Here is a 19,262-nt window from a genome sequence, read left to right on the forward strand (position 1 = left end):
GAAGAAAAGGCAACTAAGGAAGTCCTTTGTTCTGCCACAACAGGGCACTTCAGGCAGGCCTGCCTTATTACATGCATTTTGGGGGGCATTGAATCTTATCCGCATTTTGGATCAAATTTGGCAAATATTTTTGGCTGAAAAAAACTGGGAAGAAAAATTTCAGAAATGTCAAAAGGTTGGTTCCCCCCCCTCCCCCAACATTTTTCTAAATGGACTTCTTTGACAATGTCGATTTAAAATCAATCAGAACGTTTTGTTTGACCCAAATATTTTTTGGTTTTGTTTCTCCAAAGTTTTTCTTTAAATCCAGTTTTGGTTTGAAACTAACCAAAAATTTTCTTTTTAATTTTTCTGTTCGACCACCGAACCAAAAAATCAATTATTTGCTCAGCCCTATCTAGTGGGAGGCACTACAGACCTTGCAGGTTTGGCCCCAGATATTCTACCTGAATCTATTGGACTGTGAATAGTGGAATGTACTTAGAAAATAAATGTTGGGGAATGTATATACTAGGAGCTTAACTGATGTTCAATGATATCTTCTTAACAATTGATCTTTTGCTGTGTTAGGACACGCTGGCCAGGGAAATTGGGTTCATGAGAGCATCTTTTTCATGTATTCTAGTATTGGTCTCTTAAATCATTTTGGTTTTTGAACAGTTTGAGAGACTTAGTATTTCAAATTGTCCTCAAGAGAAGTAAGCAGTTGGCTAGGAAAGCCATGTTTGATCAAAAAGTTCTGTAGTGGATAAAAATGGCATAAACTAATTTAGTTTAATTCATTACTAGGCAAATTATACACACATGTTCATTTATGCCAGGAGCGCCACTGAAGGCAACAGGAATTCACATATGAAGAAACTATTTGCATAAGTAAAAGTTTGCAGGATTCAGTCCTAAATTACTAAAGACAAAAAAGTAGACATTGCACAATAATTCAGGTATGATAAGGGAGTGGAGTGATTAATGCAGAGGAGGTACACCTACTGTTAACAATAAATAGCTATCAGTAGTCAAAAGCTTACTGCCTTTAGGAAAGCAGATTGTAGAGTGAGACCTTAAATGAGCTAGCAGCAAGAGCTGCTGAGTAAATGAAAGAGCTGCTGCACACTGTGGAACCTGATGTGGGGAAAACACAAGCAAATCTTTCAGAGTGGAGAAGCAGCTGCCCCCAGGAGGAGCAAACGGAATCACTTCTAGAAGAAACACGTGAGTGATAGAAGAAATTTAACTGGGAGACAAAAAGAAAAGGAGTACTTGTGGTACCTTAGAGACTAACCAATTTATTTGAGCATGAGCTTTCGTGAGCGACAGCTCACTTCATCGGATGCATACCGTGGAAACTGCAGCAGACTTTATATATACACAGAGAATATGAAACAATACCTCCTCCCACCCCACTGTCCTGCTGGTAATAGCTTATCTAAAGTGATCATCAGGTGGGCCCTTTCCAGCACAAATCCAGGTTTTCTCACCCTCCACCCCCCCCACACAAATTCACTCTCCTGCTGGTGCTAGTGAGCTGTAGCTCACGAAAGCTCATGCTCAAATAAATTGGTTAGTCTCTAAGGTGCCACAAGTACTCCTTTTTCTTTTTGCGAATACAGACTAACACGGCTGTTACTCTGAAAACTGGGAGACAGACACCCCACACTAGAGGTTCGCACATTCCATCTTAACCCATCTTCAGGGTAATGTAATTTTAATACAAAACAAACAAACAAAAAATCCCTACACTAGTACAAGGATAAGTTTCAGAGTAACAGCCGTGTTAGTCTGTATTCGCAAAAAGAAAAGGAGTACTTGTGGCACCTTAGAGACTAACCAATTTATTTGAGCATAAGCTTTCGTGAGCTACAGCTCACTTCATCGCATGCATACTGTGGAAAGTACAGAAGATCTTTTTATACAACCAAACCATGAAAAAATGGGTGTTTACCACTACAAAAGGCTTTCTCTCCCCCCACCCCACTCTCCTGCTGGTAATAGCTTATCTAAAGTGATCACTCTCCTTACAATGTGTATGATAATCAAGTTATCTCACAAATCTTGGGAGACAGGCCAGTCCTTGCCTACAGATAACCCCCCAACCTGAAGCAAATGCTCGCCAGCAATCACATATCACACAACAGAACCACTAACCCAGGAACCTATCCTTGCAACAAAGCCCGTTGCCAACTGCCCACATATCTATTCAGGGGACACCATCACAGGTCCTAATAACATCAGCCACACTATCAGAGGCTCGTTCACCTGCACGTTCACCAATGTGATATATGCCATCATGTGCCAGCAATGCTCCTCTGCCATGTACATTGGTCAGACTGGACAGTCTCTACGTAAAAGAATAAATGGACACAAATCAGATGTCAAGAATGATAACATTCATAAACCAGTCGGAGAACACTTCAATCTCTCTGGTCATGCGATTACAGACATGAAAGTTGCAATATTACAACAGAAAAACTTCAAAACCAGACTCCAGCGAGAGACTGTTGAATTGGAATTCATTTGCAAATTGGATACTATTAACTTAGGCTTGAATAGAGACTGGAAGTGGCTAAGTCATTGTGCAAGGTAACCTATTTCCCTTGTTTTCCTACCCGCTTCCCCCCCCCCCCGACATTCTTGTTAAACCCTGGATTTGTGCTGGAAATGGCCCACCTCGATTATCATACACATTGTAAGGAGAGTGATCACTTTAGATAAGCTATTACCAGCAGGAGAGTGGGGTGGGGGAGAGAAAACCTTTTGTAGTGGTAAACACCCATTTTTTCATGGTTTGGGTGTATAAAAAGATCTTCTGTACTTTCCACAGTATGCATGTGATGAAGTGAGCTGTAGCTCACGAAAGCTTATGCTCAAATAAATTGGTTAGTCTCTAAGGTGCCACTCATGCATTGTTGGGTTTTTTTGGGGTCATTTGACTTTTAAAACAAAATTATTATGTTGTGTGGGGTGGAGAGTGCTTCCAGTGTTCCTGCAGTGGTGGAGGGAGGTGCTAAGCCTGTACAGTTCATACTGCTTTCAGGGCGTGTGTGTGTGTGTGTGCATATACAGAGGAATGGGTTTTTGCTACTCCTTTTAAAAAAAAAAACTAGCCTGTGTTTCCCTCCATGCTCTCCTCGTGGCTCTGTCCAGAGGGTAAGAATGGAGTAGGGTTAAGAGATTCTTAGTAACACAGTTCAGTTTAGAATTTGAAATATTAATAAAATCGGAAATACACAAAGCTATTTAAAAATTCTCTGTAATATTACATTGTGTAGTCAGTCACTTCTAAAGCAGGGGTTCTCACAACAAATTTTTTGGTGGCCTCAAAATGCAGCCACCAACTCTTGCTGGTGGCAGCTCTGACAATTTTTCCTAAAATTCTTAATTAACTTTAGGAAAAACAAATAAATAGGCATACATATACGTGTCCAAATCATTATAATTTATTTATGTAGGGTATTTTTTGAAGGCTTAATAATAAAAATATGCAGTTATCTTTAGTCTTCACTGAACCTAAACAGAATAGAAACACAAATAAGGTGCATTGCACATTCTTGTCTTTTGTTGTTTTTTTGCTTTTTTGGTTGCTTTTTTTAAACTTGCTAGCTGGTAAGTCTGCTGCTGTGAAAATTGATATTTGTATGTTCCTTTTCACAGCCTCCCATCTAGCTACTAAGTCTGCTGTGAAGAGAGAGATTAACAAACATACAAATATCCATTTTCACAAGCAGACTTACTCAGCCCCATCAAGGTGGGGACAAATTAAGCCCTGGATGGGGAGGTGGGTAGGGAGGCAGCAGGGTCATGGGGGGATGAATGAAGGGTCAGAGGAGGCAGCGAGGGCTAGGAGCGATGGGGTGGGGTGGTGAGCCAAGGGCTGGTACCTGTGGTTGGGGTCCAGATCCTGGGATCCCATGGCTGTGGATGGGGCCTGTGCCTGAAGGAGACCAGAGGTGATGCTGGGAGGGGTGACCCCAGGGCCAGCACTGTGGCTCCTGCCACCATGTGGCCAGGGCTCCACACCCGGAGCCTACTACCACAGAGCTGAAGCCTGAGTTCACTGTCCCCAGGAAGGTGGGGAATTCACACCAGCTGCCTGCTCCTCTGGTGTTTGTGGCTCCAGAGGGGGGCAGGGGCCAACCCCTGCTTGTGGCCCTGGAGGAGGAGCCATTGCTTTGCCCCCGCAAATCACCACCCAGAAATCTGTGACTGCAGAAAAACCACTGGTGGCTGAATTTGAGAAACACTGTTCTAAAGGCTCCACTCATTGACCATTAAGAGGTCTGCTCATGGAGACTCTGCAGGCTGCTGAGGTTTAGCTACTACATAAGCTCTTTCTCAGTGATGGGAATCCTGCACTGCTGCCTGGAATATCTGGCAGTAGGAGAAAAGTAATACTGGCATTATTCTAATGTTTCTAAAACCATTTTAGTAATGTTCATGAATCATTGGACACCAAAGCTTTTTGCTCCCAATTTGGATTGTCGGTGGGTTTTTTTTTTTAAAGTATAAACATGAGCATTGTTGATAACATCAATTTTTACAAAGTACTGCACTATACCAACTATGCCAGCCAGCAGATCTGGCTAGGCACACAGGAGAGCAGATGCTGCAACTTCTCCAAGTGTGATGCAATGGGCTTGATTCTCCAGTGCCTTGCAACTTGTGCCATCATTTACACCTGTGCAACATGGGCATAAAAAGCTCCCAAATTCAAAGCCTCCACTCATTTACAATGCTATCACTGGTGTAATGATGGGAGAATTCTGATTCTATAGCATTGTGCATCCACCTGGCACAAACATCAAGAACTACACAAGTGTGATGCAATGGAGGACCCGTCTCATTGTGCCTGAGTCAGCCTCCTGGAGAAGGGACTTAAAGGTTCAAACAACCCTTAATACTTGAAGTAGCCAGCTGGTTTTTGTTCCAGTGGCCATTGTGTTTTATGTGTGTGCAAAGGCAAGTATAGAGTATACGTTGTTTGCAACCCTGCAACAAACTTCTGTGGAGGGGTGAATTTCATCCTTGTGATAAAGATTCTGTTGCTTTGACAAAGATTTTTTTTTTTAATTGTTTGTACCAGGTGCTAGATTAATAGTATTTGGAACTAAGAGTCTCTGCCCCTTGTTTTTAATCCCTTTAACAGATATAGTACAGATATCAGCAGTGAAATCTTCCACATACTGTATTACCAACATGCTCACAATTTATACTTGTACAATTCATGTCCGTTCTGCTGTGACTGCCAACAACAGGTCAATTAGTGCCCAGCGTAATGATATATTTGATATTAACTTTATTCAGTAGATTTGGACTGAGATTTCATAATCTAACCCATGTGAAATGAGAGTATCAGCCATCAGATAAGAAATGCTTTCAGTCACTAGTGTGGTCATATTGAAACAGTGACCAAGAGGTGAAAAGGCTCCCCATTCCCAGGAGCCATATAATCTCTCCCTTTTGTAGTATGTAGTATTTACTAGCTGACTTTTAAAGTTACTCTATAGATAACTTTTTTATAACTGTGTCTTTTGTCTTAGAACACTGACCAATAAACTGAAAATCTCAAAAGAATCACTAACTTATTCTGAGAAGATCCAAGATAAAGGCAAAGAACCCCCAGGTAAGCAAATAAAGGACATTTGTTTGAAAACTTGGGACATTACTGCTTGTTTCATTTGTTCCAGTGATAGTAGTGACTGGAGAAGTCATGATATTCTGCATGATTTATTAAACAGGGAAGAAACCTGAATTGAGAGAGAAATTTGCATTAATAGCATATTATGGGTAGTGGTAGCTGCTCCATATTTAAGGGATCCTTTTCTAGTAATCTCCTACTAGTGTGTTCATTTGGCCTTTGTATATTCTTGCAGATTGTACTGAATAAAGTTCATGGCTGGGTGTCACATGCATGGCTGATGGGATGGTGAGGAGTGATGAAGAATGAAAATAAAACTTTAACTGTGGTAAATCAGGGTGACTCAACTGCTGGGAGGCTTGTGTAAACCCATGTGACCTGACCAATTTCACCAGGCTGCAGAGTGGCCTTCGTCTGGCTTTGGGAGAATTACTACTTAAAAATGAAAAAATTAATCTAATTGTAGGCAGAATCTCACAAGGGTCCCCTGTTAGCTTTGCCGCTGCAGCCTGTTCACAAGTTTTGAAATAATAGGAACCCTTACAGAATTGTATGTATTAGGCAATAACAGTAGACTGTAAGATGAAGAAATGGAGGTGCTCCACAGGAATTTTGTAAGCAGATTTTTAGCTACAGAAAAGCCATTCTAGGCTCACAGAAAAAGGTTTTTATTTAACAAAGGCATGGACAGCTGGCAGATTCATTCTGTAAAGCCAATTACAAATTAGAATAGTCAAATGTGGTCGCTAATTGTCCAATGTTCAGAGTTCAGAAATATTTGATAGGACCTTTTGGGGGACACATTACATGTATTGATAGTTACTAAGGCTCTGATTCGGCTAAGTACTTGACATGCACCTGACTTTAAGCACGAGTTGTCCAAATACTTTACTGAATCAGGGCCTTATGTAAGTTTTTGTTAACTTTGTTTTGCCATTTTGTGTCAATGAACCTATAGCAGGGTCCAGAGTCCATGTTAACTTTCTGCTTGACAGATAACAAACTTCGTGTTTTGAGATCATACACAAGTACAAGTGCTGAGTCACAAGGGAAGGTTGGGGACTGAATGCTCAAGAATGTTCTCAGAAGTTATATAGGAAATAACTATAATGACAGTCACATGGTCAGAGAAGAAAGCCTTTAAGAAGGGAGAGCACCACACCCAGTTGTTACTCTCTAGGTATACAACCTAGTCCTAGACAGTAGGAGGGAATCCTGTTTGTTTTTTAGTAGAGAGTTTTTCTTTTGTTGTAATCGGTGGACACTGAAGTTTAGAAATATAACCTTGAGGGATAAAACTGCTGATTAAAAGATGGATTCATTTTTTATTACTGAGCCAGCAGATCCACTCTATCCTGTCTACAGTATGGGGCCAGGCCCAGATTCTGATATCCACTGAACCGATATAAATCCAAGTAACTCCACTGAAGTCAGTGAGAGTTGCTTACTGGTTTAAAACTTACGTAAGTAGAATGAGAATGGGGTCCAATTCTAACATAATTGGTCTGATTCTCCTCTCATGAATGCCAGTTTTACATTGGTGCAACATAACTGACTTTAGTGGAGTGACTACTGATTTACCTCAGTTGTAAGAAGCCATCCAAATTGACTAATATAATATTATAAGATTTGTTTTTAACTTATTTGCATCCCTTCCCAATTCCCCTGGGCCAGATACTGCTCCTATTCAAGTCCATACTAAAATGTGTGTTGACTTGAACAGCCTGATCCTGTTCTTACTGCTCTCTTGGGCCTCGGTTTCCCGCACCATAAAATGGGGATAATTCTTACTCCACAGGTGTGTCATAAGTCCAACTTAATTAAAGCTTGTAACATGCTCTGAGATCCTTGGATGAAAAATGCTATAAATATGGGTTTGGCAGAATTAGATTTTTATTCTTGTATACAGTAGAACTTTGGGAATGGAGGTTGTTCATAACTGAAATGTTCATAACTCTGAACAAAATGTTATGGTTGTTCTTTCAAAAGCTTACAACTGGACATTGACTAAATACAGCTCTGAAACTTTTCTATCCAGGAGAAAAATGCTGCTTTCCCTTATTGTTTTAGTAGTTTATGTTTAAGACAGTACTGTACTGTATTTGCTTTTTTGGTCTCTGCTGGCTGATTGTGTACTACTGCTTCCAAATAAGGTGTATGGTTGACCAGTCAGTTCGTAACTCTGATGTTCTAGTATAATTTCAATAGAAATGTCAATGTTTATTTTTAAGCATTTTTTTTCTATTTTCACAGTTGCAGGAACTAAGGGGGGGATGGTGCGATTCAAAAAGTTAAAGCTTTATAACCGTTACAATACAAATTGTCAACATCACATTTCAAAACAAAGTAAATAGCCTTAAATCAGACTCAGATATGTTCTCAAGCAGCATTTCTTTCTTTGCCTATCTGTAAATTTCAGTGATCATTGATGAAAATATTTTGTCATTGGTTTGTGTGTGTACAGTGAAATGATTTTTGTGGATAAATTTATGGATTTATGGATAAAAATCTAATCCTTGCACACCTATATAAATGTACAAAGTACTATGATATATGCAGTGCTTTTCATCTTAAAGGCTTTTCACTAATTGACAAGCATGTGCATGGGGATCTAGTATTTGTGCGTCAGCTGTTTATTTGCATATGTGTGGTCTTTCCCCACACCTTTTAAAATCCTTCTACTGTTTCTGGAGCCTATGGAAAGAGTAAACACAGAGGAAAATATTTTACTTTATTGCTGCTCAGTGACATCTGCTATTTATTCAGATTCACATGGAACTCAAAGGCCTAATAATTGTGATTTATCATCTCCATTATTCTACATAAGAGGAAGTTTGAGGGAGAAGTCAAAGTCCCAGACTTTCAAACTCCTTTCCTTAAACTTAAGCACGTAACTCCAATAGGCAATAAAATCAATAAGTGGACTGATTTTCAGAGGCGAGACGTGTCAGGAGGAAAAAACATTGGTTAAGCTGGAGTTCTTGCAGTCTTAGAGATTCACATGACTGTACTCTTAGCAAAAATGAGAGGACTTCAGAACAGTGAGGAATCCTGGCTGATGAGGAGCACCTCCTGAAAGTGCTGAGCATGGTCATGTCCCATTAGAGTCAAGTATCCTTAGCACTTTGCAGAATCATCAGGTTTATCATGAATGTTAATGTTTTACAAGGTACATCTGGATTGGTTTTAGGCATAGGCTAACTAAGCAACTGTTCAGGGTAATGCATTTAATGGGATATCCCAGAATAGAGCTTGGAACTGTTGTGATCGTTCCTCCATCAGTCAGTCCCACACTCAGTTTCTCAGTCTACCAATTGTTTCTGCTGAACCATGTGCAATAGTCACCTTTGGGTCTTATATCCATCCCAGAATCTGTCTCACTTGAATGTCAGAATTCTGCACCCTAGAATCATTTACATCCCAGAGTTAAAGTGATTTGTAAATATTTTTGTGAATAAACATGGAGGATTCACTCCCTTATTTTTCTTGGGGGGCTTATAGTTATTCACCAGCATGCAGACACTCAGCCATTGGATGGCTGAAAATTTGTACCAGAAATTGCATTATTTTCTATTTGTTATTGTTTAAAAAATTTTCAGCCATTCAATCAGGCAGTGGAAACAATACTATGTGTCATAGGAGTTCAGTCATACACCATGAAAAGTGAATAGCAAATAGTCAGTAAACAATTTACAGAAAGCCCATAGGCTGTCATAAATTCATATAAACTATTTAGCAAAATTTGTGAATGATACCTATGTTTGTATAAACCAGGATCAGTTCTTGAATGACTTGTAAACAAAGTCAGCTAAGCTGTTCAGAAAATAAATAATTTAGACGGCTACTCAAATTTGTTTTATTGAAACTGTTTTTCCCTGGAGAACTGGGTTTTCAGCTAAACAAATTTTTTCATAAAAAGCATCTGCTTTCCATGGGAAATTGGTGGTTGTTGTTGAAAAACCAACTGCTTGAAAACTGAAATATTTGTATTTGGATCTGCCACTGTGGTGCCTTGAGAGCTGCTGTTCATTTGCCTTATGTCTCCCATTCTCCTCTAGGCTCAGGCTTCCATGAAGTACTGCCTCCCCACCAGAGGGAGAGACCACAGTACATCCCAGGAAATTTAATCCAAGCAGGGAGCTCAGCACACAGAGAAGAATTGGGGGGGGGGCATGAGGCACCCAAACTGCAGTTCCTAAAAGGCATATCTGAATCAAAATATTTTAGTTCTCAATACTTTGGGGAAAAAAATCCTTCCTCAGGGGGGAAAAAATTCTGACCAGTTCTAATATGCAGTGAATGATTCAGCCAGCTGTCCCCAAAATCCAGACAAGTAATCTTAATCAGTGTCATGCTTCAGTAGGGATAAAGTGACACAGAAAAGTGCCAAAGGGGGCAGGAGCAATCAGAGCTACAAGAAGAGGGGACACAAACCTTGCCATCTACTACACCAAGGAATTTTAGGATGCACTTAGTTGTGCTAACCCCTTTGAGATGAAATGGTCATTTACTTTGCTGATGGACTCAGTGTGTCTACATATACAATTTGCTATGTCATAGTGTATTTAAAAAAAACCAATATGAAAGGGTCATTTTTTAATTCCACATTGGTTTCAGTTAGTGTTCTGAGTTCATCACCCATCCATACCTCTAATACAATTTGATCTTCAAACTATGCATAAAGAAAAGGAGTACTGTGGCACCTTAGAGACTAACCAATTTATTTGAGCATAAGCTTTCGTGAGCTACAGCCCACTTCATCAGATGCATACTCACTGTAGCTCATGAAAGCTTATGCTCAAATAAATTGGTTAGTCTCTAAGGTGCCACAGTACTCCTTTTCTTTTTGTGAATACAGACTAACACGGCTGTTACTCTGAAACTATGCATAGTAGTTCAACTATGCATGGTACTTATTTTGCTTTTCTGAAAGTGAATAATCATCTTATTCAGCCTTTAGCCAGTAGTTCCTTCCCAGGCTCTTTCAATGTCAGCACGTACCTCTGCTATGTGGGAGCAGAAAAGTTCTTTTCATTTGCTGCTGCTCTTACAAAGCCCTCTAGGAAACGGAATAATCAGCGCCTTTAGAATCCTTTGGTTTATTTTCCAGGATGCAGAGCTATTTTCAGTTTCTTTTTCCACAAGCAGTCACATTAGACACTGAAAGGGTATTCAAGTTCATATAGCTGTATACACGTGTAAGGGACTGGGATACACGTGTAAGGGACTGGGATGTAGGCAGTCATGTCTAGTGGTCAGAGCTGGCCTGAGGCCTACCCACCAGGGACAGGATTCACCAGGCCAGAGTTGGAGGAATTGCAAGGCCAGGTTCCATAAACAAGAGTCTGGGTTAGAGTCAGGTCAGGGTCAGAGACTGGCATAGGCAACACATGCGGAGGGGGGCATATGGGGTCTCACACCACCCCCAGATTTCTGCCAGGATGGGAGTTGGGCAGAGTACTGCTGAAAGGACATGTCTGGGAAAGGCACCAGCAGTAAGTGCTCCTGCTGAGCCCTACTAGTTGTCAGAGCAGAGAAGTGAGGCTGGACTGACAGCACAGCTCTGTGCCAGAGGGGGCACGGGGAAGTCTGCAGCTGCAGTTACCTGCTTGGGGTGAACGGAAGGAAACTCAGGGTGTCACTTGGGGCAATGGGAGAGGGTTGGCAGCAGGGCCCAGGGGAGCTAGGGCTGGGGTGGGGAGCCCAGGGAGGTAGTAGGGGCCAGGATCAATAGGTGGGTGGTCTGGGAGAGTCAGCAGGGGCTGGAGCAATAGGGAGGTGGGTGGGGAGCCCAGGGAGGCAAAGGGGGGCCAGGGATGATTGGGGGGGATGGGTAAGGGTCCAGGGGAGGCAGCAAGGGCCAGGGGCAATGCAGGGGATGGATGGGGGACTGGGGGAGGCAGCAGGGGCCAGGGCACCAAAATATAAGTTCACCCAGGGTGCCATTTTCCCTAAGAGAGATAAGCAGGGCTGGTCTTAAGGGTGGGCAACCACCAAAGAGGCGGTGGTCGGGGGGTGCCATGGTCAAGAGGGCGTTGCTGAAGGGTACCTTGGCAGTCAGCAGGAAGCGGACCATGGCTCTGGTGAGAAGGGGAGGGAGGTTCTGCCATTGTGCCCAACCACCCACCCAGCCGTTACCAGTCACCTATGGCTGGAGGTGAGAGGTAGTACCAGGTTAGAATCAAAAGGCAGGAATCTGGGTTGAAGTCAGGCTGGAGTCAGAGATCAGGAGACAAGGCAAAGTCTGACGTTGTAGCAGGCCAAGATCTGTGTGGTTACCCAAACAACTTCCTGGGCCAACTCCTGGGGTTAAGTGGAGGCACTTGTCCAATCAGAAGGCAGCAGGATACAGACACTCTGGATCTCATAGGTGGTATTTCCTGCAGCACCTATTCTCCACTGTGCTCCCTGACCATGGCCTCTTGGTGGTACTGTGGAAATATTAGTTACCCCAGGCTCTGCAGACCTGGTTTCCAGTCTCCAGGTCCTCAGAATATGTCATAGCACTGCAGTGACTCAGCCTAATCTCAGTGAGCCTGATTCTGTTCTCAGTTATGCTGGTGTGAATCAGAAGTAACCCCACCAAAGCCAGTGTAAAACTTGTACAAGTAAGAGCAAAATGAGTCCCGGGAATATTCTGAAGTACATTTTAGTTGGTGTGGATAATAAAGAGAGTAATGTGATATTTAACACTTGTTTCTGGAGAACTGTTGAGCTATATACCACATCTGCAGTGAGTAGAAATTTGGAGTTTTCTTTTGAGACACGGATCTAGAAGTGTTGCTAACATGTTCTCTTCCCTTAAAGATGTGCTTTTGCTATCTCCGTGAATACAGTAGATTAGAAAAAACATATTCTGGCTCTGTATTGCCTAATGTTTCTTCCAACAAGGAGTCAATCTGCTCTAGAAGTCCAGCTCTTCTTCACCTGCTTGAAAACCAGAACACAATACAGTTGTTCTTCCTCCTATGTGCTTGTGATATGTAGCAGCAGGAGACCCATAATTGCATAATCAACAACTTCCTAAGTGACCAACTCCAAGAGATAAAAGAAATGACAATAAATATTATGACTGGTGGAGAAGAAACCCTGAGTCTTGCATCTTGTCAACATAGACATGAGGTTGTATCTTTCAGTGTTCTCCCTGATGGTTCAAATATATAGGACAAGAGCGTCTATTGATTTAGATTTCAGAGTAGCAGCCGTGTTAGTCTGTACGCACAAAAAGAACAAGAGTATTTGTGGCACCTTCGAGACTAACAAATTCATTTGAGCATAAGCTTTTGTGGGCTACAGCCAATTTAATCGGATGCATGCAGTGGAAAATACAGTAGGACGATTTTATATACACAGAGAACATGAAACAATAAGTGTTACCATGCACACTATAACGAGAGCAATCATTTAAGGTGAGCTATTACCAACAGGAGAGGGAAAAAAAACCTTTTGTAGTGATAATCAAGATGGGCCATTTCCAGCAGTTGACAAGAACGTGTGAGGAACAGTAGGAGGGGAAAACAAACACGGAAAAATAATTTTACTTTGTCTAATGACACATCCACTCCCAGTCTTTATTCAGGCCTAATTTAATGGTGTCCAGTTTGCAAATTAATTCCAATTCAGCCTGACCAGAGAGATTGAAGTGTTCTCTGACTGGTTTTTGAATGTTATAATTCTTGACGTCTGATTTGGCCAATGTACATGGCAGAGGGGCATTGCTGGCACAATGGCCAAACCGGACAGTCTCTACATAAAAGAATAAATGGACACAAATCAGACGACTATAGACCTAAAAGTTGCAATATTACAACAAAAAAACTTCAGAAACAGACTCCAACGAGAAACTGCTGAATTGGAATTAATTTGCAAACTGGACACCATTAAATTAGGCTTGAATAAAGACTAGGAGTGGATGTGTCATTAAACACGGGGAAATAGTTTTACTTTGTGTGTTTTTCCCCCCTACTGTTCCTCACACGTTCTTGTCAACTGCTGGAAATGGTCCATCTTGATTATCACTACAAAAGGTTTTTTTTCTCTCCTGCTGGTAACAGCTCACCTTAAGTGATCACTCTCGTTATAGTGTGCATGGTAACACCCATTGTTTCATGTTCTCTGTGTATATAAAATCATCCTCCTGTATTTTCCACTGCATGCAGCCGATGAAGTGGGCTGTAGCCCACGAAAGCTTATGCTCAAATAAATTTGTTAGTCTCTAAGGTGCCACAAGTACTCCTGTTCTTTTTATTGATTTAGAATGTCCTGCTTGAGCAGATGATTCATCAAGCTAACTGCTTCCTGAAGCTTCCTGGGTCAGGATTGTTCTGGCCTTGCAGGATGTCAAGATGCTCTTAGGTTTTACGTGTCATCCAATCCATTCAAAGAGCATGGGTATTATGTTGGAAGTCACTAAGAGTTTAAGCATTCTGCAAATCATGCTTAATCTGTAGCAGGTATCAGCAATGATTGACACCATTTTATGATTCGGTGACTCCAGGAATAGAGACACTTTCCAGATTATGGCACTTCTACAGCAAGCTCTAATAGAGGACTCTCCACACAATTTTTAAATATTTGGTTTTGTAACGTATACCCATAAAATGTCTAATAGTGCTGGCTGCTTTAAAAAGAGTTTGACAGAGGACACTGGAATTGTTGTGCTATGACTGACTTCCGCCTATTTCCTTCTGCTCTTATATTAGTCTTGGGAACATTGCTTCATAGAGCTGCGTGCTAGCCATCTCTGGAAAGTGTCCCAAGTGAAGTGTGGAGGCACAAATCTACTGGAGTCATGTTTATTCAAAGTAATGTTAATTTGAATTTCCAGTCTTGTCTTTGAATAACCCTTCCTATTCTGTTGATATTTATACAGCAGATAGTGCAAAAAACAGTGCATACTAACTTGCTACATCAGACTGAAAATAAACATTGCCAGAGCACAGATTCACAATTATGTCTCAGGCAACACTAGACTTCGCAAGAGTGACAGCATAAAATATAAATAAATAATTGAAGACGAACTTTTCTGGGCTGTAAGGGACAACCTAGTAATAATAATTTGTACTTCTATTGTGCATCCATGCTTTGAACATATCAAAGCATTTTTGAGGTAGGCAAATAATATTATCTTCATTCTACAGCTATACCAAACCACAAAGAGATTAAACCTAAGGTCATACAGTGAGTTAGTTGGCAGAACTGAAAGAGAACCTATGAGTCCAGACATGCTATAACCACTTGATATAATCATATTTTTTATTTTATTATAGCCTGTGGTAGATGTATCCTTGGGGATAGTATTGTTCATTATTCTCCTTGATTTTCCATTTTTCATTACAGTTGAAATTTTTGACATCAATCTTCATCTTGATTACTAATTTCAGTTTTTCTGGTGCCTTTTACTCAGTGATCTCAAAGCACATTACAAGCTTTAATTAATTAAATCTCAACATCTCTGAGGTGTAATGATTATTATCCTCAGTTTACAGATGGGGAAACTAAGGCACATAAAGGTTAAACAACTTGCTCAAGGTCATACAGCGTGTCTGTGACAGAGCTGGGAATAGAACTCAGATGTCCTTCCCCTATTCTAAAAACTAGACATACGAGCTCCCTTTCTTAGAGATTAGTATCATGTACTAGCTAGCTAAGGACATGAGACAGAGAGAGAGAGCGAGAGAGAGAGAAGGAAACAGTAAAAGGAGTGAGGATATTAATATAATAGGCACCACAGAAACTTGGTGGAATGATGATAAGCAATGGGACATGGTAATACCAGGATACAAAATCTATAGCAATGACAGAGTAGGTCATGCTGGTGGGGGAGTGACACTATAGAGTCAAATATAATAAAAATCTTAAATGAATCAAACAGTACTATTAAATCTCTCTGGATAGAAATTCTCGTGCTTGAATAATAAGACTATAGAAGTAGGAATATACTCCCACCACATGACCAGGATGGTGATGGCAATTGTGAAATGCTCTGGGAGATTGGAGAGGCTATAAAAATAAAAACTCAATAATAAAGGGGGATTTCAACTATCCCCATATTGACTGGATACGTGTCACCTCAGAACGGGATGCAGAGATAAAGTTTCTTGACACCATAAATGACTGCTTCTTGGAGTAGCTAGTCCTGGAACCCACAAGGGGAGAGGCAATTCTTGATTTAGTCCTAAGTGGAGCACAGGATCTGGTCCAAGAGGTGAATATAGCTGAACCACTTGGTAATAACGACCATAATATAATTAAATTTAACATCCTTATGGAGAAGAGGGACACCAAAGAAGCCCACCATAGTAGAATTTAACTTCAGAAAGTAGAATTACACAAAAATGAGGAAGCTTGTTAAACAGAAATTAAAAGGTACAGTCCCAAAAATGAAACACCTGCAAGCTGCATGGAAACTTTTTAAAAGCTCCATAGTAGTGACTCAATTTAATTTGGGGTAAAAACATAGTAAGAGGACAAAAAAGTGCCACCATCGTTAAATAACAAAGCAAAAGAAGTGGTTAGAGACAAAAAGGCATCCTTTAAAAACTGGAAGTTAAATCCTACAGAGGAAAGTAGAAAGGTGTATAAACTCTGGCAAGTCAAGTGTAAAAGTATAATTAGGCAGGCCAAAAAAGAATTTGAAGAGCAACTAGCTAAAGACTCAAAAACTAATAGCAAATTAGAAACAGGAAGCCTGCCAAACAAAGCCTGGATGATCAAGGTGCTAAAGGAGCATTAAAGGAAGATTAGGCCATTGAGGAGAAGCTAAATGAATTATTTGCATTGGTCTTCACTTCAGAGGATATGAGGGAGATTCCCACACCTGAGCCATTCTTGTTAGGTGACAGATCTGAGGAACTGTCCTAGACTGAGGTGTCAGTAGAGGAGGCTTTGGAATAAATTGATAAATTAAACAGCAATAAGTCACCAAGACCAGATGGTATTCACTCAAGAGTTCTGAAGGAACTCAAGTATAAAGTTGCAGAACTACTAGCTGTGGTATGTAACTTATCATTTAAATTGGACTCTGTGCCACATAACTGGTGGATAGCTAATGTGATGCTAATTTTTAAAAAGGGCTCCAGAGGTGATCCTGGCAAATACAGGCCGGTAAACCTAATTTCAGAACCAGGCAAATTGGTTAAATCTATAGTAATGAACAGAATTATCAGACACACAGATAAACACAATTTGTTGAGGAAGAGTCAACACGGTTTTTGTAAAGGGAAATCATGCCTCACCAATCTATTAGAATTCTTCAAGGGGGTCAACAAACATGTATAAAGGTGATCCAGTGGAAACAGTGTACTTGGATTTTCAGAAAGCCTTTAACAAGGTCCCTTGCCAAAGGCTTTTAAGCAAAGTAAGCAGTTATGGGTTAAGAGGGAAGGTCCTCATACATCAGTAACAGGTTAAAAGGAAACAAAGGATAGGAATAAACGGTCAGTTTTCAGAATAGAGAGAGGTAAATAGTGTTGTCCCACATGGACCTGTACTGGGACCAGTGCTATTCAACATATTCATAAATGATCTGGAAAAAGGGGCAAACAAAGAAGTGGCAAAATTTGCAGAAATTACAAAATTACTCAAGATAGTTAAATCCAAAGCAGACTGCAAAGAGTTACAAAGGGATCTCACAAAACTGGGTGACTGGGCAACAAAATGGCAGATGGAATTCAATGCTGATAAATGCAAAGTAATGCACATTGGAAAACATAATCCCAACTCTACATACAAAATGATGGGGGCTAATTTAGCTACAACTAATCAGGAAAGAGATCTTGGAGTCATTGTGGATAGTTCTTTGAAAACATCCACTCAGTGTGGTACAGCAGTCAAAAAATCTAACAGAATGTTAGAAAGGGATAGATGATAAAACAGAAAATATCATAATGCCACTATATAAATCCATGGTAATCCCACACCTTCAATACTGTGTGTCGTTTTCATAGAATCATAGGACTGGAAGGAACCTCGAGAGGTCATCTAGTCCAGTCCCCTGCACTCATGGCAGGACTAAGCTATCATTCTAGACCATTCCTGACAGGTGTTTGTCTCACCTGCTTTTAAAAATCTCCAATGATTTTTGGTCACTCCATCTCAAAAAAGATATATTAGAATTGAAAAAGGTACAGAGAAGGGCAGAAAAATAATTAAGGGTATGGAACAGCTTCTGTATGAGGAGAGATTAAAAAGACTGGGACTTTTCAGCTTGGAAAACAGACAACTAAGAGGGGATATGATAGAGGTCTACAAAAGCATGAATGATGTGGAGAAAGTGAATAAGGAAGTGTTATTACCCCTTAACATAATACAAGAGCCAGGGGGTCATCCAATGAAATTAAGAGGCAGCAGGTTTAAAACAAACAAAAGGAAATACTTCTTCACACAATATACAGTCAACCTGTGGATCTTATTGCCAGGGGATGTTGTGAAGGCCAAAAGTATAACGGGGTTAAAAAAAGAATTAGATAAGGTTATGGAGGATAGGTCCATCAATAGCTATTAGCCAAGATGGTCAGGGATGCAACCCCATTCTCTGGGTGCCCCTAGCCTCTGATTGCCAGAAGCGGGGAGTGGATGACAGGGAATGGATCACTCGATGGTTGCCTATTCTATTTATTCCCTTTGAAGCACCTTGCACTGTCCACTGTTGGAAGACAGGATACTGGGTTAGATGGACCACTGGTCTGACTCTGTATAGCTGTTCTTATGTTCTTAGGTAAATTGAAATGACACAGTTGTGTGGTGCTGCCTTATGATTAATGTGGGATATGCTAGTTAAATATTATGGCAGGGGTTACCAGCTGGTACTGTTCCACATAGGCTTACAAGCTTTTCTTCTTAGAACGAGAGCAAATTTCTAATCAAGAAATGCTGTATTGTTGTGTTGTGTTGTTATGCAGTGGTCCTTTGTCTGCTATCTGCCACAGCTTATTTCAGTTTTCATTCTGCTTTACTCTTTATTTGGAGCCAATACGTGAGACAGGGTAGCAAATGACTAACTTTTTAAGCAATGTTTAACACTTTTCAATCAGTGATTGCTGACTTCTCTTTGAGGCCCCACATCCTCCTTCACTTCTTGTGAACTTGAAAAGTCTCATTAACTTAATTTCCTGTGCAGTCTGTCTTTATTCTCTACTTTTACCTTTATCTGTAATTTTTATAGTTCTCTACAGCTAGGCTGTATCCTCTGGTCTGATTAAGCTGGGCTCAGCATGGAACCAAGGGAGCAAAGTCGGTTTTATGCTACCTTTGTGACTCCTCAATCCATATATCTCAGTTGTACCTTATTTCAAGAGGCATTGATCATTTTAGTTCCCAAGCTAGCTATGCTGCATACCTATCTGGTGTACCCTCACTTTTATTGCTGAAAGTTATTTACATCGGAACTAAAGAATCATGGAACTGAAGTTATAGCCTGTTTACACTAAAGGGATGAATCCTTCAACATTTTAAGTTTTTGCAAGAGTAATTTTATGTGCCCCTCATTTTGGATCTTTGTCCCACATTTTTCCCTATCTTAAGGCATTTTGAAGGCTGGTTTGGTGGAGGCACAATTTAGAGCAGCTCCAGGACTCAGGACTGCTCTGAGTTGCTCCCAACTTCCCTAGCAGTAGAGTGCAGCTGCTCT

At 40.7% G+C, this 19,262-nt stretch overlaps 1 protein-coding gene across 4 annotated transcripts in view; it reads left to right on the forward strand.

The window, feature by feature from the left end:
- The window catches only part of ACSBG1 (acyl-CoA synthetase bubblegum family member 1), a 71,036-nt gene that overhangs the window by 12,508 nt on the left and 39,266 nt on the right, over positions 1-19,262 (forward strand). For all 4 annotated transcript variants that reach the window (XM_048866492.2, XM_048866488.2, XM_048866487.2 and 1 more), the window contains one exon: positions 5,535-5,617. In XM_048866492.2, coding sequence (XP_048722449.2) covers positions 5,535-5,617 — 83 coding nt within the window. The remainder of the gene's footprint in view (positions 1-5,534; positions 5,618-19,262) is intronic.

The sequence above is a fragment of the Caretta caretta genome, chromosome 10, assembly GCF_965140235.1.
Source record: "Caretta caretta isolate rCarCar2 chromosome 10, rCarCar1.hap1, whole genome shotgun sequence".
NCBI classification, from domain to species: domain Eukaryota; kingdom Metazoa; phylum Chordata; order Testudines; family Cheloniidae; genus Caretta; species Caretta caretta.